Source organism: Camelus dromedarius, chromosome 23 (assembly GCF_036321535.1).
Source record: "Camelus dromedarius isolate mCamDro1 chromosome 23, mCamDro1.pat, whole genome shotgun sequence".
Taxonomy (NCBI): Eukaryota; Metazoa; Chordata; class Mammalia; order Artiodactyla; family Camelidae; genus Camelus; species Camelus dromedarius.
Window position 1 is genome coordinate 27,295,790 of NC_087458.1, and position 23,364 is coordinate 27,319,153.

At 47.6% G+C, this 23,364-nt stretch overlaps 2 protein-coding genes across 4 annotated transcripts in view; one reads left to right on the forward strand and one right to left on the reverse strand.

Annotated features, from left to right (window-relative positions):
• LAMC2 (laminin subunit gamma 2) overlaps nucleotides 1-14,700 on the forward strand; it is a 54,272-nt gene extending 39,572 nt beyond the window's left edge. The window contains exons 12-23 of the mRNA XM_064478070.1: nucleotides 489-634; nucleotides 2,149-2,305; nucleotides 2,616-2,821; nucleotides 3,854-3,933; nucleotides 5,020-5,169; nucleotides 5,695-5,839; nucleotides 6,691-6,840; nucleotides 7,383-7,497; nucleotides 8,449-8,648; nucleotides 10,991-11,149; nucleotides 11,243-11,342; nucleotides 13,967-14,700. Coding sequence (XP_064334140.1) covers nucleotides 489-634; nucleotides 2,149-2,305; nucleotides 2,616-2,821; nucleotides 3,854-3,933; nucleotides 5,020-5,169; nucleotides 5,695-5,839; nucleotides 6,691-6,840; nucleotides 7,383-7,497; nucleotides 8,449-8,648; nucleotides 10,991-11,149; nucleotides 11,243-11,342; nucleotides 13,967-14,220 — 1,862 coding nt within the window. The 3' untranslated portion in view covers nucleotides 14,221-14,700. The remainder of the gene's footprint in view (nucleotides 1-488; nucleotides 635-2,148; nucleotides 2,306-2,615; nucleotides 2,822-3,853; nucleotides 3,934-5,019; nucleotides 5,170-5,694; nucleotides 5,840-6,690; nucleotides 6,841-7,382; nucleotides 7,498-8,448; nucleotides 8,649-10,990; nucleotides 11,150-11,242; nucleotides 11,343-13,966) is intronic.
• Nucleotides 14,701-18,526: 3,826 nt separating this feature from the next.
• Nucleotides 18,527-23,364, reverse strand: part of NMNAT2 (nicotinamide nucleotide adenylyltransferase 2) — a 183,626-nt gene continuing 178,788 nt past the window's right edge. For all 3 annotated transcript variants that reach the window (XM_064478081.1, XM_010988526.3, XM_010988527.3), the window contains exon 13: nucleotides 18,527-22,950. In XM_064478081.1, coding sequence (XP_064334151.1) covers nucleotides 22,848-22,950 — 103 coding nt within the window. In that variant the 3' untranslated portion in view covers nucleotides 18,527-22,847. The remainder of the gene's footprint in view (nucleotides 22,951-23,364) is intronic.

The following is a 23,364-nucleotide window of genomic DNA, read 5'->3' on the forward strand; positions in this document are numbered from 1 at the left end:
GCATTGGCTCTTTCCAAGTTCTCATTCCAGCCTGCCATTTTCTTGCTGTGTGTCCTAGGACAAACTGCGCAACCTCTCTGAGTTCATATTACTCATCTGTAAAATAGAGGGAGATGTGTACATCTGGCACATCATAGGCCCAGAAGAAATGTTATCCTCCCTGTGAGCAAAGCCCCAGCATCTGCAGACCATCTAACAGGCTTACAGTTTAATGGGGGGAAGTCAGTGCCACTAGAAAGGATGGGCGGTTCTAGTATCTCTCCCTCCACACATACCCCAAACAGACCTGCCAGGTGGTTCCTGAGACCTCTCTGTACTGGGAACGTGCTTGGAGGCACAGCCGAGAGATGAATCTAACACAATAGGAATCAACAAGGGCAAAGGATTCCTCGCCCTTGGGTGACTGGATCTTCCTTCTACCTTTCCTATACCTCCAGTTTCTGGAATTAGCTTGACATGAAAGCTGTTTGTCTGTCTTCTGTCTCTAGCTTGCAACTGCAGCCCCGTGGGCTCGGAGCCCGTGGAGTGTAGAAGTGATGGCAGCTGTGTTTGCAAACCGGGATTCGGCGGCCTCAACTGTGAGCACGCAGCATTAGCCAGCTGCCCAGCGTGCTATAACCAAGTGAAGACTCAGGTGTGCGTGCTAACCAGCCCTCACCCCCAGGAGTAAACCCCTCAAGTGTCTCCTGGGCGGATCTGTCACAAACCCAGGACCCTCCTAGTCTCCTGGGGACTGGCTGGGAGTTACCACTTGTTTCTTTAAGAGTTGGTATATTGTACAAACTTGTGGTTGCCAGAGGGGAGAGGAGGGAAGGAAGGGACAGACTGGGAGTTCGAGATTTGTAGATACTGACAGGTATATATAAAACAGATAAACAAGTTTATACTGTATAGCACAGGGAAATATATTCAAGACCTTATAGTAGCTCATGGTGAAAAGGAATATGAAAATGAATATATGTATATTCACGTATGACTGAAAAATTGCGCTATATGCCAGAAATTGACACAACATTGTAAACTGACTGTAACTCAAAAAAAAAAAAAAAAGGGACAAGGAAAAAAATGCCCACACACACACACAAAAGAATTGGTATATTGGAAAAAATTTTTCCATATAATAGTGATAGTTGCCACCTATGGGGGGGAGGGGATAAGCCAGTGGTGGAGTGTGTGCTTAGCATGCGTGAGATCCTGGGTTCAATCCTCAGTACCTCCATTAAATTTTTTTTAAATAAATAAATAAACCTGATTACCTCCCCTCCCCCCAAAACAAACAAAAAAAAACCCCAAATAATAATAATAATAATAGGACTTCAGGCTTATGTTTTTATACATATCATTTTCAAAACCCCTTCTGCAGATACTGTCTTATTTGGTAGTCATGGTAACAGTCAAATTGGAAGAAAAAGCATTCTGATTTCAGTTTTCACTGAGCAAAGTCTTGAAAAACTTACAATGTTGCAAAGCCAGGCGGGCAGGTGGAGCCGAGAGTCCCACCTGGGTCTCCTGAATCTGAGTTCAGTGCTCTTTCCACTCACATGCCGCTTTCCGGTTTGGATTTTTTCCCCGGAGATGTTCTTACACAGCAAATGAAGAAAAACACACAAAAGGTGCGAGGCCCCCAGAGGTGCCGCGGCTGTCCAAACAGGTGAAGGCTGTCCCCTCCACCCTAGAAGTATCTCACTTAAACGCCAGAGAAGAATGAAATTATGCTGTTGTTGTTAATTATTAATTATTGCTTTGCTGGGGTGAAGGGTGAGGGAGGAGAGAACTCAGACAGAACCCAAATGTAGAACCCACTCAACCTGTGCTGTAAACTGATCTATTTAACCGGCCCTCTGTAGCCTTTCCCGTATTCCAGGCACTGCCTGAAGCACTACACAAACACTGGCTCATTTAGTCCGGGTGACATGTCTGCGAGGTGCTATTACCATCACCCCATCCCATGGATAAAGGAGGGACTTGCCCGAGGTCACACAGCCAGTGAGCAGTGGGGCCGGGATTCAGGCTCAGCACGGCTGGGCTCTGGAGCGTGCCCTTTGCCTGCCGTGACGTGCCAAGCGCTTCTGGGCTCCTAGCTGCTCTCCCCTGGCTGCCTGGTGACTTCCCTCGTCTGTCCTGACCCTCCCTCCTGTGTGATTTCAGATGGATCAGTTTATGCAGCAGCTCCAGAGCCTGGAGACCCTGATTTCGACGGCTCAGGGTGGCGGGGGAGCGGTGCCCAGCACAGAGCTGGAAGGCAGGATGCGGCAGGCCGAGCAGGCCCTTCAGGACATCCTGAGAGAAGCCCAGATTTCAGAAGGTGACCAAGGCCAATTTCCTTTCACACAGGAGAGAATTCACAGTCCTAGAAAGCATTACGCTAGGTTATAGAATCGTTGGCGGGTAACAGCCCAGCGGACACCTCTGCCTCGTGCGTGCAGAGGAGAAGGACTTTCTGTGACATTCTCCTGGGCCCTGAGTGGTGAAGATAAGAGCAGCTGCATGCATCTATAGGCTGGGTTTTCACCATCTTGCCATAAGCCAGTCAAAGTCACTTGTTCGACCCTCCGTTACTGTTTGATTCCTTGCCCCCCAGAGTGCTCATCCTCCCTTTCCTTGTTGGTGCTCAGGTGCTATTAGATCCCTCAACCTCCAGCTGACCAAGGCCAGGAGCCAGGAGAACAGCTACCGGAACCGCCTGGATGACCTCAAGATGACCGTGGAGAGAGTTCGGGCCCTGGGCAGCCAGCATCAGAACCGCGGGCAGGATGCCCGCAGGCTCCTCACTCAGATGCGCCTGAGCCTGGAGGAAAGCGAGGCTGCCCTGCAAAGCTCGGTAGGTGGTGCTGGGTTAGGGACTGAGGTCATGGCTGGAGGGGACACCCACCTGCAGGTGCTGCTGGCTCCGCTTGTCTCTCGGCTTTTCTGCTCCCTCCGGCGGACAGTCCAACTCATCTTCCTTGCAGAGTCACACCCATTCTCTGTGTTCTTTGGCTTCCTACACATTCCCATTTTACTGCATTATATTCTTCTCCTGGTTTATTTCTCGCTACCCAGAGCCCTGCCTCTTCTTCCTTCTTTCTGCATATCTTCTAGCTTGTTAGCTCCCAGAGGGGCAGGATTCCATTTCATCCACATTTACATTCCCAGCCCATTGCCCAATATGTGGCTGTGATGAATGTTTGCTGCTTGAAAGAAGGAATGAATGAATGAACAAAAGGACAAATGAAAAAGGAAGGAAGGGAAGGGAGAAGGAAGGAAGGACCCCAATGAATAAATGGCTCTGAAAGCAGGGGAAAAAAATTGCCAGGCTGATTTTCTTAATGATGTGATTCGTAGTGCGGCAGGGGGGAGAGGTCTGCAGGAGCACCCTTCTCTTTCTGAATAGAGAAGGCAGTGGTGACAATGATATTAAGTGGGTGGATGGGAGGTGGATCAAGAATAGTGGAAGATAATCAGATATTATGCTGAGAAAATGAAGGATTTAAAAAATAATGTATATTGATTTTCCTTCTGTAGAAAATTCAGAAAAGAAGTAAAAATCCCCTATGACCTCATTCCTAAGAAATAACTACTATTAAAGCCTGGTGTATATTCTACTAGACTTTAAATCCATACGAAAATATGAACATATTTTTAAATGCATCTATACCTATATATGGACTTTTTTTGAACTTGGATTTCTACTGTATTCTTGTCTATGCATTTTTTTCTTTTTTAATGTCATGATCATGGTGACCAGGGACTCTGGGTGTGCAGGGTGCAGAATGCTGTGTGGCTCTGACAGGACAGATACAGAACCTGCTTAGGCTCCTTGTCTCATTCTTAGGCTCATGGCAAAGTCCTAACCAATTTTCCTTTTCCACAGAACATTCCTCCCTCAGACCACTATGTGGGGCCAAATGGCTTTAAAAGTCTAGCTCAGGAGGCCACGAGATTGGCAGACAGGTGAGCAGCACTGGGGCACCTCTGCTTCTGACCACCTGGGCAAGGCCAGCCTTGAACAACAGTGCGAGGTATTGGGGACCAAAGCACCATATTCATGACCTCCGGGCTCCCTAGCAGACACACCCCCCACCGCCCCGCCTTGAAGCCACTTCTTAGCCACTCAGCTTTTAGTGTATGTAGGTGGCCACGGGGCAAGGTCGTTCGGCAGGTGCTGGGGGTGGGGCTGTTTCTTTTCCAGATTTCTCTGTGACTCACAGTATGGCTTTGGTGCATGTCAGATGTAATTCCTTGGGCCCCGTGAACTGAATCAGCCCTTGGAAGAGAACACTTTGCAGCTTTGAGGGACTCCCAGGCCCCCACACCAAGCCTGGGAGCAAGTAGCAACGAGTTGTTTGCTAGCCTGTGGGAGCCAAGCCTGCACAGGGGGAGCTTCCTGAAAACCGGCTCTGCAGGGCCCCCGTGATAGCAGGCAGCTCCTTCATCCCTGCCTGGCTACCAGTCCTGCCATGTGAAGAGGTTTGTTCCTGGCGGTGGGCTCAGCAAGGTGGCCGGCTCTGCTACTCCCAAGTGGAATTCAATCAGCAGAAGGAGGTGGCTTTGTTCTTGCAGCAGGAGCTGCCTCCCGGGCTTTATTCCATCACTTTCTAGAACTAGGAGGACAAAGCACCTGGGGGACTTTTATTGACACGCTTTGTTCCCCCTGAGGGGTGGGTCCAGTTTAGAGAGTGAGTCGGGAGTTGGATCCTGGATGAAATAAAACCTAGGGGTTTCTTCTTGCAGAAAACAGCTTACAAATATCTTACCACCCTGAGACTTCTCCCACGCATCTCCATCCCCCGCCCCAGGCTTCCCCTGATTATGCCATAAATGGAGAAGGTCACCAAAAATGTCTACGACACGAGGCTCCTTCTCCAGAGCATCTTCTGCGTCTTGGTAGTTCCTCTAATTCCATCTAATCGGGTGTCAGTTCCGTTTGGTTTTTCTAGTCAAACCAGTTCCCTTACTCCTCTCCCTTCATTTAAGTAGAAGTCCTAAAGGAAGCCCTCTGGTATGAAAACTCAAATTCTTTGTTTTTAATCCTTTCAGCCACGTTGAGTCAGCCAATAACATGGAGCAACTGGCAAGGGAAACCGAGGACTATTCCAAGCAGGCGCTGTCCTTGGTGCGCAAGGCTCTCAGCGAAGGAGGCGGCAGCGGCAGCCTGGAGGGCTCCGTGGTGCAAGGGCTTGTGGGAAAGTACGTTTCGACAGGTCCTCCCACGGACCAATAATCCACCGCCTCGCAGGGTACAGGGTAAACTGCGACCAGGGGTGCTGCGTTTAAAATATACCCATAAAGAGAGAGATGAGAGAATGAGAGTGTTACTTTGGAGAAAAGCAGATGCCTGTAAGGCTGGAAGAGAAGGTTGATTAATCTAAGTAAAGTCTGTGTTTTGATGGAGGGATTGCATCCTTGAAGATAGGGTCACCCTCGGTGGTGCCTGAGGGATGTGAGGATGCCCATCGGATGGCCTGGAGGATGTAACCCTAACACAGTCGTGCTGTCAAGAGCTGGGGGACTTGGGTTGCATTTTTCCGACCCAGCCTGTATAAAACTCTAAGGTTCATGTTGTGAAGGTGGAGAGGGACACATCTCTGACACCTGTGCTCAACTGGTTCTTGCAATAATCCCAACGACATGCTTTTAAAACAACAAGATGAATTTTTGCTTTTAACAGAAAAGAGCAAATGCTCAACGTCCTCTTTGTTCATTCCCCTGCAGGCTGGAGAAAACCAAGTCTCTGGCCCAGCAGTTGCTGAGCGAGGCCACTCAAGCTGACCTTGAAGCAGACAGGTCTTACCAGCATAGTCTCCACCTCCTCAGTGCCGCGTCTCAGCTTCAAGGGGCCAACGACCAGTCCTTTGAGGTGAGGGCATCTGGCCTTTGCGCTGATGTGCAGAGGAAGGACCGCCATGCTTTCTCCTCTGGGGGTTAAGCTGTGTTGTCCAAGCATTCAGTTTTTTCTCTTCCTTTAGATTAGGAAGAGTATTTATCCTTCTCATTATCCATTTCCTTGTTCTTAAACCCAATCTCAGTCCCTGAAAATTCCTTGGCTCACATCCTGAACCTATTAGTGGATAAAGGTTTTCTATCTCTTCCCTAGTCCTGGGGACCATTGAAGCCCGAGGAAAATTATATATATATGGGGGCTGGAAGTAGTTAGGTTTATTTATCTAATTTTTAAATTTTTAATGGAGGTACTGGGGATTGAACCCAGGGCCTCAGGCATGCTAAGCATGCACTCTACCACTTAAGCTATACCCTGCCCCCCTCTGGAAATTGTTATAAATAAAAATTTATATTTACATTTGGTTCCAACCTATAGCACATCTCTGTGCACAGCCACTCAGAAAGCTTCTGTTTTTCTCAGAAGGTTTGCATTTTTTCTGTCATGAATTCCTTTAACTATTGCAAACTTACTAGATTAAGATTCAGCTTTCTACATATGGCAGAAAGCACTGATGATTCCCTCAAATGTTTGTAATATGTTTTCATGTGTGTATAAGCTAATTCATAAAATAATGATAAAAACCAGACACAAACCTTGTGTGACGCTTGGGGGCCCTGCTGCCCGGCTTTCGTGAGGACAGTTGCTTTGTTTCTGTTAGACTTGGGGCCTGGAGTGTTGTTTTTGAACAATGATGTCAGGTCCTAAGAAGGCTGATGTGGCCACTGGTGAGCAGAAAGTCAGGCTCATTCACTTTTTGGGGCTCATAGGTAGAAGTGAAGAGGATCAGACAAAAAGCAGAGTCTCTCTCAAGCCTGGTGACCAAGCGTATGGATGAGTTCAAGCGTGTGCAAAGCAACCTGGGAAGCTGGGAGGAAGAAACCCAGAAGCTCTTACAGAATGGGAAGAACGGGAGACAGGTACCCTGTGTTAATTTTTCAATCAACGAACATGTGTTGGATGCCTCCCCTGTGAATAAATGCAGTGAGGAGAACCGTCGAAAACTCTCTTAAGGAAGGTCGTGGCACTGCTGCTTATAGAGGAAGTAACTGAGATACAGAGACCCTAATGTAACTGGCTCAGCTCCACCCACGGAGTCAGCCCTCAAATCTAGGACTAGGACTCAGGCCTCCTGGGTCCAGTTTTGGTCTAGCTCTGTCCCCTAGCTTGGCTTCAGGAAGTGTCTGGAGTTTAAGATTAGGATTTGTAAAAGTGTGCTTGTCCCTGATAGTGAGCCAGAGTTTTAGACTGCTCTGTGTGTGGGATCCCTTTGGGTCACTGGGTTACAAAGTTCTGTCCCAGGTTGTGGAGGGGTTTGCCACCGCATCCCCAGACTCCTCAGTGAATCGCGGCCCTCTGTCGGCATGGAGCGCAACATGACAGAGTGGCTGTGCTGGCAGGAGGGCACTTCCGAGGTGTGTGTTGCGTTTGCTCTAATCTTGTTCTGCCTGCCTAATTGCAGAAATCAGATCAGCTGCTTTCCCGTGCCAACCTTGCTAAAAGCAGAGCCCAGGAAGCGCTGAGCATGGGCAATGCCACTTTTTATGAAGTTGAAAACATCTTAAAGAATCTCAGAGGTGAGCATTTCATGGCTCAGGTCATTTGAGTATTTTAAAGATATAAGTATGAACTTTGGTTCATTTTGAATCCTCACAGACCTCTCCAAGTGACAGACACATGGAGGTATTAATAGACAATAAATCTCTTCCTGAAGAAAATCATTTTATTAATATTTGATGTAGTAGAAAGAATTGAACCAGGTGTCAGAAGCCTTGGGTTCTGATCTCTGCTGAACCACAAGACCAGGCTGAGCTGGCTGTGTGACCAGAGGCAAGTCACATAGCCTTTCCAGACCCTAATCTCCCTCTTTAAAGGGAGAAATTTGAACTAAATGTCTCTAAGGTCCCTCACAGACCCAACACCCCATTACTATATAGATATTTCTTTTTTATTTCCTTTCTTCTCTCTCTCTCTTTTTTTTTTTTTTTGGTGTAGTCTGGCTGGTTCCCATACAGAACCAGCGAGGTTGCTTTATGGTGATGGTGCAGGGAGCTTTATTCTAGCATCTAGATTCCAGGAAATTTGGGTTTGTGCCTTGCACAGATTTGGTTGAAGTTTCAAGCTTCTTCACTAAAGAGCAAAAAAGAAACCTGAAGTCCTGGGCTTCGCTTCGCAGAAAGTCCCTCTCCACCTGTCCTGCCCAGTCCTCGTGCGCGGCCTTCGGCAGCTTAGGGTTTAAGGCTCCGGCTTGAAACTTCGGTCTTCAAAGAGTCCACCTGCTTCTGAGTCACTTTGCGGTTCACTTTTGCAATAGTGGGGGCCCTGGGCAGGCTGACCGTTGACTGTCGTCTCCTTTAAGATGCTTTCTCCCCGATGAGAAGGAGTGATGGCCACAACCTCCCACACTCTTACCCCCAGGCAGTATGAACACCCTTTCTGTAATTTTTCTGCAAAACCTCGGCCCCTTTCATCTCCGCTTGTAAGTTAATCTGCATCTTTATGGCAGTGTTTTCTTATCTTCGTTTCAGAGTTTGACCTGCAGGTTGAAGACAGAAAAGCAGAAGCCGAAGAGGCCATGAAGAGACTCTCCTATATTAGCCAGAAGGTTGCAGACGCCAGCGACAAGACCAAGCGAGCAGAAACAGCCCTGGGCGGGGCTGCGGCCGATGCCCAGAGGGCAGAGAAGGCTGCCGGGGAGGCCCTGGAGATCAGCGGCAAGATAGAGCAGGTAAAGAGAGATGGAGGCGCAGGCTGGCAGGAGCAGCTCCACGCTCAAGGGTCACGCTGGAGGAGCGAGCGCATCGTGCCCACTGTGCCCCGAGGGCTCAGAGTCCTGCTGTGGCCCCAGACCTACTTGGCTGTCCCTTCTGTGGGTTGATTCACAGGGCTGTCCTTAACTCAGTGCTAAAGCCCACCCCCTCCCCTGCCCCCACCACCACGTTCAGCTCCTTTTTTGGACAACACCACGGGAAGAAGCATCCAAGACTGTTTTTTATAGACTGCTGTATTAGTTCCCTAGGGCTGCTATCACAAAGCACTGCAAACTGGGTGGCTTAAAACAGAAATTTATTCCCTTAACAGTTCTGGTGGCTAGAAGCCTGAAATCAAGGTGTCAGCAGAGCCATGCTCCCTCCGAGACTCTGGGCAACTTCCTTGCCTCTTCTTAGCTTCCGGGGGTGGCCCTCAATCCTTAGCATTCCTTGGTTTGCAGAGTCTTCACTGCCTCTGTCATCACATGCAGCTCTTCCTCCTGGGTGTCTCCAGCGCTTCTCATAAGGACACTAGCCACGCTGGATTTGGGGCCCCCTCTACTCCAGTATGACGTGCCTTACCTAATTACGTCTGCAACAGCCCTGTTTCCAGATTAGGTCACGTTCTGAGGTGCTGGGGCTTAGAACATCAACATATCTTTTGGGCCAGACACAATTCAGTCTATACCAACTATACCAGTGTTTTTTTTTTTAATTGAAGTGTAGTCAGTTTACATTGTTGTGTCAATTTCTGGTGTACAGCACAGTAGTTCAGTCATACATGTACACACATAGATTCATCTTCATATTCTTTTTCATTGTAGGTGACTATATGATATCTTATTCTTATGATATTGAATATAGTTCCCTGTGCTCTACAGTAGAAACTTGTTGTTTATCTATTTTATATATGGCAGTTAGTATCTGCAAATCTCAAACTCCCAATTTATCACTTCCCACCCTCTTTCCCCGCCCATAACCATAGTTTGTTTTCTATGTCTGTGAGTCTGATTCTGTTTTGTAAATAAGTACATTTGTCTTTTTTTTAGATTCTACATATAAGTGATCTCATATGGTATTTTTCTTTCTCTTTCTGGCTTTCTTCGCTTAGAATGACAATCTCCAGGTCCATCCATGTTGCTGCAACTGGAATTATTTTATTCTTTTTTATGGCCGAGTAGTATTTCATTGTATAAATATACCACAACTTCTTTATCCAGCCATCCATCGATGGACATTTAGGCTGTTTCCATGCCTTGGCTATTGTAAATAGCGCTGCTGTGAACATTGGGTGCATGTGTCTTTTTGAATTGAAGTCCCCTCTGGATACATGCCCAGGGGTAGGATTGCTGGGTCATGTGTATTGCAGCGTTATGATTCAAGGTTTTGAAATTCTGCAGTTCTCGATCCCTTGTCCCCATGTCCTGTGTCTTAGCTCCACTTACTCATTGACCTCTTACCCTCCGCTCTGTGCCAGCGCTGTGCTTGGGGCTGGGGATATGCACATGGGAAAGACTCAGCCCTTTTTTTCAAGGAACATTCAGTGTCATGGGCAGGGACAGTCTAGGAACATTTCCAACCCATATGTTAAAGGCTACTGTGGAAGAAATGCTTCCCAACTGGAAAAGAGCTTTGTAGATCTTATTTAAGCACAGCTTCTAGAAAGCTTAAGCAACTCTAGAAAACTCAGCAGAAACTCTTGGTATCTAGATGGTGTGGGCTCAGTCTTGAACCACTTAGTAACTTCCAGAAATAACCTCAAATCTTAGGTCCCTTGAGGGTAGACACCAGTTTCATGTGCTTCTCTTTATATGGCTTCTGGCACAGAGACACCTGCAACTTGATGCTAAATCCTAGCTTATTGGTACAGATATTGGTAAGATTTGTCCAGATAAAAACAAAAGTCAAAGCTGTAGCACATTCATTCTCCGCAACCCAGACTTAACTGTCCTAGGGAGTTAAGCCATTCAAAAGACAGTGACAACAAAGAAACGTGACAGAGAATGAGGTGAGTTTCTCGCCCTCTGGGTTTCCCGACTGGCTCCTATTTCGGTCTCCATGTGGTGAGACTGACCTCAGAGGGGAGCAGTGTCTGACCGAGGACACTCCTAGTCCCTAGGGCCGTACCCGAGGTTAACCTGCTTGAGGCAGAGCTTGGGGAAGGGTGTGTCGTGTCCCCAAGTCTGACTCTCTCATTGTTCATCTAAATGACTCCATCAGAGCCTGGCTGCAGCTGTATTTTTTCTGCCGTTGTCTTTGGGATGTTTTTGTGTCTCATTCCTCTCTCTCCTTCCGTCCCTGGCTCTTTTCCTTCTCCCAGGAGATCGGGGGTCTGAACTTGGAAGCCAATGTGACAGCAGATGGAGCCTTGGCCATGGAGAAGGGACTGGCCACTCTGAAGAGTGAGATGAGGGATGTAGAAGGAGAACTAGCAAGGAAGGAGCAGGAGTTCGACATGGACATGGACGCGGTGCAGATGGTGGGTTCCCCTTGCTCTCTGCGGGAGGCCCCTTTGAACTTGCCGGTACGGGAACACCCTTTCAGGGTGGGTTTGTGTGTATCTTTTCCTCAGGTAATTACAGAAGCCCAGAGAGTTGATAACAGAGCCAAGAATGCTGGAGTTACCATCCAAGACACGCTCAACACATTGGACGGCATCCTACACCTGATAGGTATGCGGGCTCTCCGCAGCCTTCCAGCCCCACGTTCCAGGGCTTCTCCCCGGAAGCCTAACTAGACCTGGCCCTGTTGAGTGGGAGTCTCAACTTCCCTTACGAGTGTCAGGAAATTGGCTTTGTTTCCAGGCCCAGATACTTCAGGCAGGACTTTACATTTTCTGGGCTCCGTTTTACCATCTCTAAGATGGGTCACTGAGCACCTATTGCCCTTAGAGGTAAAAGTCTTTAGGTCAAAAAATTGGGTGTATTTTGGGAAGGTGTATTGAGGCTCAGAGAGGTTAATGATGTCCCGAAGGTCACACAGCAAGTTGTGGAGGCAGGATTCGAACTTCACAGCCAAAGAGAAGACTGGCCAGTTTGCAGCCCTGCTAAGGATTCTGACCTTGATCCTGAGAATCTGGTGGAGAGTGTTAAGCAGAGGAATAATATCATTGCTGTATATTTAGGAAAGACCACTAGGACGGCTGAGTCAGGGAGAGGTTGAAGGCAGGTTAGGCAAAAGGCAGGTGAGATCATTTAGGGGACAGTGGCGGTGGCCGAGGGGAGAGGTGAGGGCATCTGCTCTGAGGCTGTGGGAGGGGTCGGGGGGAAGATTCTCCCAGTCTGCGAGGTCAGGATCACTTGCTGATTCTGCTGGTTTTCCCTCCCCAAACCACATTATACCTTGATACAACCAGTTATGGAAGCTTGGTAGATGACCCAGAAGAAATGTCCAGGTGTTTGGTCCACAGGACAGTGCAAACATTTAGGGATAAAATAGATTTGCTGGCACTATGTGACAGCAGCTCGGGCTTCCTCCCAGAGTCCCTCCAAAAGGAAAACTGATTTGAATTAAAATTCTGTGTTTAGACAGAACCGGTGTCAGACCCGCCGTCAGCCGGTTTTATCAAGCTTGGACTGTGGCGGATGGGGAACCAGGGACTCGGTCAGAGAGTCCAGCGACGTTCAGGAAAAGGCTTGGTTCTACTTTTCCAGTTCAACTGAATGACTTTGAAACCTGATTTTTCGGTAGAGTGTCACCATAGCCCTGAGAGACCAATATTGCCTGAGTCGTTATCCTGGTGGGTCGGCATTGTGATGCACTGAGCCCCAAAGACTAAAATACCCTCTAAGGTTTAAACACACATACACACACATACACACACACACACACACACACACACACACACACGAAAAGCAACTTCCCCAGTTGAGAATTTAGCAGCTTTGCTTAGTGTTCTGGAAACGGTAATGAAACTAACAGGGCCTTTAAAGAGCAAACGAGACAGTGGGGACACGCTCGAGCATGTACTGCTGTCGGTCACTATGCCAGGTTTTCCGTGGTGTAAGATCATTTAAGTCTTTTAAAGGTCTCATGAGGTGGGTTTTACTATTCTCATTATTTTATTTCACAGAGGAGTAAACTGAAGCTTCAGGGAGTTTAATACTGTCCCACAGATCACATAGTAGTTGGTGGAGGCAGGATTCAAACCGAGGTCTCTCACTCCAATGTACCTGCTGTTTTTGAGAAGCTCAGGCTGCCTCCCCAAGGACATTTTGTCCCCAAGCCTGCTTAACTTTCCCTGAATGTCGTAGGACCTTAAAATCTGGAATTCTCCCCTGCAACCAGGCTGATCCATTGGATCAACATTTTTATTACAGAGCTGTTTTTTGCTCTCTTGAGTTCTAGAACAGTAACTGTTTCCTCTCTCTAGGTGTAATAAACTTCCCCAATCAAATGCCATCACTGCACCTGACCTTGAGTTTGAAGTCACTAAGCTCCACTCAAACGTATTCCACCCAAGTGGGTCTGGCCAGGTGCACTTCATGCTGACGCTCGTTTCAGATCATTTATGGATAAAAACATACCTGAACACACGTGACCACATTTCGTATTGGAAATAAACTCATATCTAGCCGGTTTCCCACTGTTTCAGGCCAGAATGAAGTCTTGCACCATTTCCTGACAGCTGGAATTCATCCCCCAAATAGCAAAGCACACCTTGGCTTCCCCGAACCCTGGAGCCCAGCCAGTTTCTAAAGTCTTCTAACAGAAGACAGCAAGCTGTTCCCTAAGGGTGGTTCGGAAAGTGTAATTTGGAGTTGGTTCTGATCTTAGGGATGAGCTGCCGTGGGCAGACACCTTGGGCAGTATTCAGTCCCCTGTGGCCTTCAGTCTTCATCTTGTCAGAGCAGGAGCTGTTGACCCTAATATGACAAGATAACTCCGAGCTTCATATGGCATAACTCCAGAGCCCAGAGGCTTAAACTGGACTGTTTAAAACCCAGTAACTAGGCTGGTGCACTCAGAATTTTTTCTAGATTATTTCTTATTTAAAATAAGCTTTTTATGTAATAACCTTTAATGAAAAAAACATGAAAACAAATATATGTATGTATATGCATGACTGGGACATTGTGCTGCACACCAGAGACTGACACATTGTAATTGACTGTAGTTCAATTAAAAAAAATAATAAAATTTAAAAAATAAATAAGCCTTTTAAATGTATGGCATACTATTTGCACCTGGGCAGGTAGAAACAGAAATTAGTTAAGGGTATAAAGGGCCCGCATGTGTTCAAGGAGATGTAACCACAGCTTTTTTCTGTTAACTCCTTTCGTGGTCCCTAAAACAGACCAGCCTGGCAGTGTGGATGAAGAAAGGCTGATCTCGTTGGAGCAGAAGCTTTTCCGAGCCAAGACGCAGATCGACAGCCAGCTGCGGCCCTTGATGTCCGAGCTGGAGGAGAGGGCACGTCGGCAGAGGGGCCACCTCCGCTCGCTGGAGACCAGCATAGACGGGATCCTGGCTGATGTGAGAAACCTGGAGAACATTAAGGACAACCTGCCCCCAGGCTGCTACAACACCCAGGCTCTCGAGCAGCACTGAGGCTGCCTTGGAGAGTCCTCGACCGAGGTTCTCGGGACATAGACCTCGGCTCACACGGGTGGGGCGGGATGGGGACATCTGAACACGCTGAATGCGCGTGCTCAGGCCAACTGAACCTGGTCCTATCCTGGAGACCTTGGCCAGATAGATGTCTTATTGTACCAGTGTGATGCTATTTGCTTCCTGATGCGGGGCAATGGGGCAAATATCATTGGCTACGAGACTCATCAAGGGCCTGGACACCAGAAGGTAGACTGGATGGAAGGACAAACTGCAGGGGCGGATGTCTGCCTCAGAACAGTCATCAGCTGAGTCCCGGCATACGGACAAGAGCTGCTGGGTTATCGGCAGCTCATTCTTTGAGTAATGTGACCAAAGGAAACTTTTTTTGGCTTTGCCCACGCATCAGATTCTTCCTATTGTCAGAACAGAGAGTGAATTCCAGTCCTACTGTGGCCAGTAAAATGCTATTGCCTCATAGTGTCCGATGTGTTCTTTTTGATAAGAGTGCCTCCCACTTACCGGCCGGTGCATAAACATGTACGTACTCCACTGTCAAGCTGGAAGAAGCTAGCAGTGACGGAGCGAGGAGCTGGAAGGCTGGCTCGCTTGGAGCGGTGGTACCTTGCCACCTTTGGGTTCTCTGGGCCTGAGAGTGACAGCCCTTCCCTGATGCTGCCGAGCAACTTAGAGACTACATTTTTGTTAAAGCATTTCCTGCCAGCAAAGTAAACATTGAGAAAGTATTTACTTTTGGGTTTCAAAGTGATGGCAAATGTAGCTTGGATATTGAAAGAGATGCAATTATCCAGAAGATCAGTCCTAATTCCAACCCACGTTTCAAACCCTAGAAATTATATGCCTTTATGTGTTTTTTCTCTCTCTTCCTCTAGCAGACAATGTTCCTACTCATACCTGAGCTGGGTAGAATCCATCCTTTTATCCTTCCATCCGTCCATCCTTACAACATATGTTTATTGAGTTCCTATTGTGTGCCCGGGGCTGGGGTACAGTGGGGTGACATCGTCTCTGCCCTCATAGGGTTGTCTAAGTGAGGAAGACAAACCATAAAAAAGAATTTTAACTCACAAATCCTGTTCATCACAAGTGTTGTTTATTGCAATCACCCCTTGGTTTGCAACCTCTTTTCCTCAATAGAACATATGTTGCAAGACATTTCCATGGGGACACTTGGATGTTTTGGCAAATAGCTGAGGTGGCTCTGGGTTGTACACACTTCTTTGCATTCCAGCTGTCACTCTGCCCCTTTCCACAACTGATTGCAACAGATTGTTGAGTCATAACACCAGTGGGGATTTCTGGAAAAACCAGAGGCACATCCAACCTCGGCTCAGAAGATTTCGGTACTGCCTCACCTCTGTATTTCCTTGGCTTTTCATGGACGTGTTTTTAAATAAAGAACAGCTCTTAGATGGTGGCCAGTTTCTAATTTGTTAAACTCGAAGCTTAAGGTGGAGTTACCAAAGCAGTGGAAATAAAAAACGCTTCAGAAAGAGCACTGAGCTCTCGAATTAGCATCTTCAACACCTTTTCCTGAGCATCTTGTTTTGTCCTTTTCAACCATGCGGGCACTTCATGAGATTTAATGGATGTGGTCTCCTAAGCAAAAAGAAGGATTTATTTCTGGAGCAACTAGAGCAGGGTGGGGGTTATAATGAACATTTTTGTCTTTTTCCTTCATCAGCTATAAAATGAAGGTAGACTCAATGGTCTGAGGTACAGTGTCATGCTTTTTAAGAAACTAAAATTTAATTGAGATCCTGAATTGGCCATCTACCCAAGCGGCTGGGGAAAGGATTCTGCTCCTGTCTACATGGACCTCCCAATTTCTGACACCTTTGATCACTTTGCTTTACCTTCACTGAAAGTGAATTTTTAATCCTGCCTTAGAACACTCATTCCTGTATCCTACAGATTCGATTAGATTAGCTGCTGTATCACACAGACCTAAAAATGTGTGTAACTCATTCATGGCAGACTTTTTTTTTCCTTGCTCTCATAAGAGATTGGATGGGGAGAAGGTTGGCAGGCTGGCCCTCCACAGTCATCCAGGGACCTTGTCGTTTACAACAGCGACCTCTATGGTGGCCCTAGCAATCATCTCCATCCCAGTGGAAGGAAAAGAGCCACAGAAGAAGGAGGCGCATGGAAGGCTTGCGTGGGTCAGGCCTGGGGGGGCCGCACCTCACGTTCTCTCACACCTCGTGGTCCAGACCCGCATCTGGTCAGAGATGACCCCATCTACCTTGCAGAGGGTCTGGGAAACATAGTGCTTGGGAGGAGGCCACTTCTCAGTGATGGTTCTGTACTATGAGAGGGCAGAGGGCATCACTAGTGCCTGGCTGTCTGTCCCCGCCAAGTGTAGGATGAGGCAGTACATCTTCCAGGGAACTTGGTGGCGAATCCCATCGGTTAATAACCGAGAAACACACAACGATGAAAGGATTCCTCAGTGGGATAGATTGATAAGAAAGTCCTAAGAATGTCTTCCCTGACAAATGGGAGATGACCCTGAGTAGAGATGGGAAAAGGGGAAGTGACCCATGCGACTCCCTTGATACAGAAATGCTTCCCTCATTTCTGAGGACGTGGCAGATTGTCCCTAAGAGAGTAGGGACCTGCGGCTTAGAAATCACCTACCCAGGAGGGCAGCGTATCGCTCAGTGGCCGAGCGCGTGCCTAGCACACACGAGGTCCTGGGTTCAATCCCTAGTACCTCCATTAAGACAATAAATAAATAAGTCAAACTAATTACCACCCCCCACAAAAACAGTAAAAAGTGAAAAATAAAATAGACATTAAAAAAAAAAAAAAAGAAAGAACCTACCCGGGAGTTAGACTCTATTACCAGCCTTGACCGACGCTGCCGGGTAAAGGGCACTGCCCTTCTCGTCTCTCATCAGTGTTTATGATTTGCAGTGAAAACTCTCCTGTGCTTCTCTGAGAGTTTTCTGACTAATTGTGCCACGGGTAGGCTGCCACACATTTCTTCTACTTTGACTCATGGGGATTTCTCTTTGGAGAGGCAGGTAGAAGTAAAACCGCCCATAACTTCATAGCAGGTGTATTTCTGATCTTACCCCAGGATGTGGTTTCTTTTCAGGACTCCTGGGAGGCTGGACAAAAGGCTAAGAAGATGCTCAGTAATGTCCAATGTTTGGAACAAGTCTCAAGGACCAGGAATATGTTTATCCAGTCTTTTAAAAAATGCTTTGCATGGGCATGGCAATGTTACAGGTTCTTGCTGTGGTTCAAGTTTCCCACCTGAAAGCAAAGAGTAGATTTTTTTTTGCTCTGCTTTCTTTACACTATGGGCTACACGGAACTTTCCAGGAAGTTCCAAGATCTGAAGCTTACTCATGGGTCATAAGGGAAAAAATGTGTATGTACATGTATGTCAACTCATGTTTAGAGTATATATTTTATAAATTAGCGTAAGTAAGCAAAATAAACCAATGTTTATACCCAGTTTTAAACAAGATCTAATCATTACGTAGTCTCAAGACAGAGGGGAAAAAAGTGTTTAGCTTTGTGACCAAAACAGCAAACATAAATACAAGCCACCGATTTATAAGCCATGTTGAGCACCAGCGTGATACGCCACCAAACCCACATGGATACACACAAAGTTGACTAATCTCTGTCTTGAGGAAAAAGATACTAAGAATCAAAATGACTTAAAAAAAAAAACAAAAAAACACAACCAATCTAACAAACAAGGAGCTGAGCCTTAAATGAGCTGGCTGAATGGGAAACTCGTCATTTTACCTTCTGAATCATGACTGATACTGGCTGATGGCGATCACTATTTAGACTTAAACCCATACGTAACGTATGTCCCAACTGAAAATGAAATGGAACTGATGCTCACAGCACGATTGAACAATGAAGTTACTCATTTTTTAAAATTTTGTTTTGTTTTGCAGGGGGAGGTAATTAGGTTTTTATTTTTTAATTTTAAACGGAGGGACTGAGGATTGAACCCAAGACCTTGTGTGTCCTAAGCATGCGCTCTACCACTCAGCTACACCCTCCCCCACCTTTTTCATTTTTTGCTTGTTTGCCTTGCCAAACAAAACCAGCTGTGAGTTTAACAATTTCTGTCTTCCTTGAGATTCTTTTATGTCAAAAAGTAAGTTATTCAGGTTTCTATTTTTCACAAATATATTTTTAATTCGCAAAGAACTCATTTCATTAAGGATCCAAAGCTAGCTAATGCTGGACCACACAGATTAGGTACAACCTAAAATTTATTTTTTTAAAAAAACTGAGAAACTTAGGTACAATTGACAAATCTGTTAAATATTCTTCCCTACTCAGGACCCTTGGGTTTGGGTGTAGCTGCTTCCATATTACACATATGACGTCAGCTAAACCAGGCAGACAAACTGCTCTAAAAACATTCTTACAGCTGTTGGTGCCTGCCAAGTCAGACTGTGAAGAAAAAGGGATTAATGCTGCAACTCACAGACAAGACTCTAGACCAGGACACAAGACTCTAGTAGCTTCATCTTGTTTATTAACATGATTGAAACATTTTGCCGATAAAACTTTTGCCTGTGACTATCCTAGCAACAAAATTTTACTCAAAATATTTCACTGTGAGGTGGTGTTGCAACTCGAATGTAGTTTTTATTACTGTGTTGACTTCCATAAAGCAAATCTTAAAATGGCAGATTCAATGACCAAAAAGTGATTGAAAAGAGCTTCCGCCTCCCCATGCCAATCCTTGAGCCTGCTTGGATCCAGCTGAGGTCTGGGCCCCGGACTTAGACTGAAGGAGGAAGGAAAGAGGGTAACTCCTGCCTAACTGACCGGTACAGGCAAATCGGACATTCCAAACCGACACAGCACAGAAGCCACGCGAAGACGAGGCGTGGATCAGGTGAAATGGACAGCGCGCATCCGTCCTCTTTCCCGCGATGTCATCCCCAGGGTGCCTGGACTGGATGAGTTACAAAATCGACCCCTGTTTCCATCCTTCCCCTCTCACCTGCCCGCCATCCTGCCTTAGCTTTGGGAGAGACCCCGAGCTTTTCATAGTCTACTGATTTATTTTTGATGAACAAAATATAATAACATGCTTCTCTCTCTTGGTCTGCTGAAGTGTGTGCGTGTGGATATGCGTGCGTTTCTCAGTTTGGGAGTGTGGATTTGGGCTAGTAAAATACAAGTCATTTCTCCCTGTATTTCTCTACCTTTTTGCTGTAGTTGGTTTACGGAGCCTCACTTTTTACTTAATTAGAACAGTGAGTTCTTTTATTCTTTCTGAGAAGCTGGAGCACGAGACTAGAATGTTGGGGAAAGGTTGGCCAAGCTGGGTCAGGAAGAACAGCGTCTCTGAAAGCTCTAGTTCTGGGGTTCAGGCACTTCAGTAAGAGACTTTCCTCCCCTGTTCCCAAGTACATTCAAGGAGAATGAAAGCAAGAAGGCTGCCTGGGGTTGGGGAGGGGCTTAGGGAGGGGGGAGACGTAAGAGGTTCCAGCTAGCAGCTCAAACCCCACCCCCTCCCACTCCCCGGGGCCATTCCTTGAGGAGAGAGTCATTGACACAAAGGGTCTCCCTCTGGCCCGTTCTTACACATATCAGCCACTTTCATAAAAGTGGGAGGGAGTTTTTTTATTGGTAGCAGGAAATGAGGCTCTGACCCATCTTGAAGTAATCATTCTAGCCCATGCCTTTCTCATAACCTCTGAGCCCTCAGGCTGACCTTTGTAGGAAGGGGCAGGACCACAGAGTGGAAGTCAGGCCATCCTGGGGCACTACTTCAAACTCTGAGTCATCTTTCTGCTGTTGGCCTTGGCTGGGTCACTGCCACCGTGTCCCGCCCTGGACTGAGAGAGGGACTCTGACTGTCCCCTAGCAAATGAAGAATGGAGCAGGGCAGGGAATGGACAATTCTACCCAAAAGGGGATTCGCTTTTCCTTGTATTAAAGAGAAGGTATTTTAACACAATGCTTGTAATTCATCAGGATAAGATCTGCCCCATTTCATTCCTAGAAATCTACTTCTCTGCGCCTGCTCTTTACCTTAGCCCAGCCCACTCTCCCTTCCAACCCGCCTTTCGCCCCCACACTGAATGCCAGAGCCAGCCCGTTCCTCCCAGGGGCTGTGGACTAGACAGGGCTTGACCACAGAGCCCAGCAGAGTCCGAGTGGACTGAAGAGACAAAAGACATCTGGTCTTTCTCAGATCTGCTCACTCGGATCTTCAGAGTAAACGCTATCCACAAACTCCATAGCCTTGAAAACGTGTGTTCCCCAGGGAGCCAGCTCCCTGTTTCCATTTGTTTCATTTCCTGGCTTATGACTGTCTTGCCTAGACAAAGGCTCGTTCTTCTGTCTTTCTCTGCAGCACTAGTGTCATCTTGAGTACCTTCTGGGTCTTTGCTTTCCACAAAGCAGTCCTTTCTTGGATTCAGAGGGTCACCTTCTGGGATTTCTCCAAGTTGTTGAGATCTCTAGCTGTTGATGTCTCAGGGAATCCTAGCGACAGCCTTCCTCACCACCACATCCTCCCCCAGGACTGGCAAGCACAATTCCATATGCAGGGAGTATCTGGGACAGACATAATTTAAGAGAAAGATGCCAGGTAAAGGCTGAAAATCATGTGTCACCTGGTCAGTGTCATGGGGAACAAAGGGTGTGATGACCTGAAGGTGAGGGAAACATTATCCTTTTGCCAGCCTTTATATCTGCTGTGTGACTTTGGACCAGTCATTTAATTCAGTGGCTCTCGGCTTCCTCATCTTTAAAAGAAATGTGGGATCAATTAATCTCTAAAAGTTTTTTTTCAGTTTTTAATTCCATGATCCTTAGCCAAACACTGAGACCCAAGAATAGGATCTTACTTTTGTCCTTTCGAGATGATTTTCACAATCCAAGAGGAATAACCCCCACCCCCCACCCCAATGCTACTCTTCCGTTGAGTTTAGTGTCTTTTCCTGGAGGCCACTGAGGATGCTACAGAGGTGAAACGTGTGGTGAAGAGCATCGTCCCTGGTGTCAGATCCCACCTGACCCCTCCTGGGCCATAGCTGGGACTAGATTTTGATAAATTAGCTTACTGTTCAGGGACCATTCCTCAAAAACCCCGAAACCCAAGAGCCAGAGACTGGATGAGAGACACAGGGCACAAGAGAGTAATTTCCTTTTGGTTTTCCAAGCAGGACACGAATGAGGTCTGAATGACTAGGACAGAGTCTGTCAAAACTATTTGCAAGGCAGCAGAGGAAGGTAGAAAAGTGGGAAGAAGAGCTGTGAAAGAGTTTAGTGGCTCTTGAAACTCCCCCGAGATCTCTGTTCTGTGAACCCACGTCCCTGCCGGGCGGAATTCCTCAGGCAATGACTGTGGCTGCTGGGCTCAGAAACAAGGCTGAGGCATGGCTTCTCGAGAAGGAACTGACCTCAGGCAGCGCCTGCGTTTCCAGAGCTAGAGTGGGTGAGAACCACCGGTTCGCATCAGGGAAACAAACTGCTTTCTCTTAGGTCATCCTGGACTTGCATTATGACAGAGACATTTCCCAGCCAAACAGGCCATAAATCATCCCAATTAGCAAAGATCTCTAGGACTGAGTGAATTCCTAGCGTGTTTTATCTCAGAGAGGACTGCATCATTGGGATTTTGTGTTGCCTATGTGATTCTTCTCAGAGGCAGGAATGTGGCTAAGTGTGGCCTCCAAGGGCTTCCATGGTGATCTGAAGGTCCCTTGGAAATGCCTGGGCTGGCAGGGAACCCACACTCTGCCATCAGTCACAGCCCAAGTAAGTAACTCTACAGATGCCACCAAGAAACGGGAATGGGCTGGCTCTGCGTGATCACGCCCAGAGCATCAGGAAAAATGGCCTTCTGAAACTAAGGAAATGGACTCAAACTCTCCTGGGAATTCCTACTGTCCCCAGACTTGCAGCCCATGTTTCAGAACATGGAAGTCTCAATCTTGACCCCAAACTGCTGTGCGGGTGTTGGGGGTGGGGTGGATGGGTGGGGTGGATGGTTGGGGGGCATCGGGAGAGCGGAGGTGGCTCAGCCTCGCCCACTGGGCCTACCCCTCCCACACTTTCCGGGAGCTGAGGCTGGCTGCGGTCTCCTAGCAGAAGGCAAGGAACACCACGGGAATGCATCAAGACTGCAGACATAAAGAACCACGGACACGGATTTGATCCAAGTTCTATGAGGAGTGAACAATGACAACAAAAAGCAAAAAGAAAGAAAAGAAAAGAAAAGAAAAGAAAGAAAGAAAGAAAGTTAGCCCTTTGTGGCAAAGGGCACGCCGGGAGGGCGCGGGCCAGAGCCGCCTCCCGGGAGCATGCTGGGAGACGGACGCCAGCACCACCTCCGCGGACCGCACTCCCCGCCCGCCCCTCCCCCACCCCACGCGGAGCCCGGAGGGAAGTCTGTCCGAGGATGACTGCGGAGTAGGGTATGCCGTGGTTCTCTGCAGGCGCCCCACACTGTGGGGGCTTGAGTCAGCAAGTGGGGAGAACAGTCAAGAGGAGGAGATGGAGGCAGGAGGGAGACGGGGGCCGACGACGGAGGCTGGAGGGGCCCGTGTGTTGGCGGAGGACCAGGCGAGAGTGGAGCGGCGCGGAGCGCCCCGTGGCTGCTAGCCCGAGGCGTTGATGTACAGCTGGCTCTTGAGAATGTAGTCGATGACCGGCTGGGACAGGTAATCCACGACGTGGCCGTCCCCGTGCTGCAGGGCCAGCCTGGGCGAGAAGAGACGGTGATCAGACGCCACCCCTTCCCGGAGCAGGGCAGGAGCATCGAAGGGCGAAGGGTCCGCCCAACGCCCAGTTACCAGTCTGCGCTTAGGCTGCGTACATGGCATCTCCGCCCGGAAAAGCCCTTTTGCCCCCAGGATCCTCCCCCAGCCTAGTAGCTCCATTTCATCCTGGCTTTGCCACTTCTCCCTAACTGAGGAGCCTTGGACAAGTTGTGTCAGCCCGTCTATTCTTCCGTTTTCTCCTCTATAAAATGGGGGCAATATTTGGGCCAACCTCAGTTATTAAAATGATGACATGAGTCATTACACAGAGCACTCAGAAAAGCCCAAGCAGGCAGTAGACTTGTATTTATATAATACTTAGATTTAAATATAAGTATTAGCTGTTCTTTTTTTT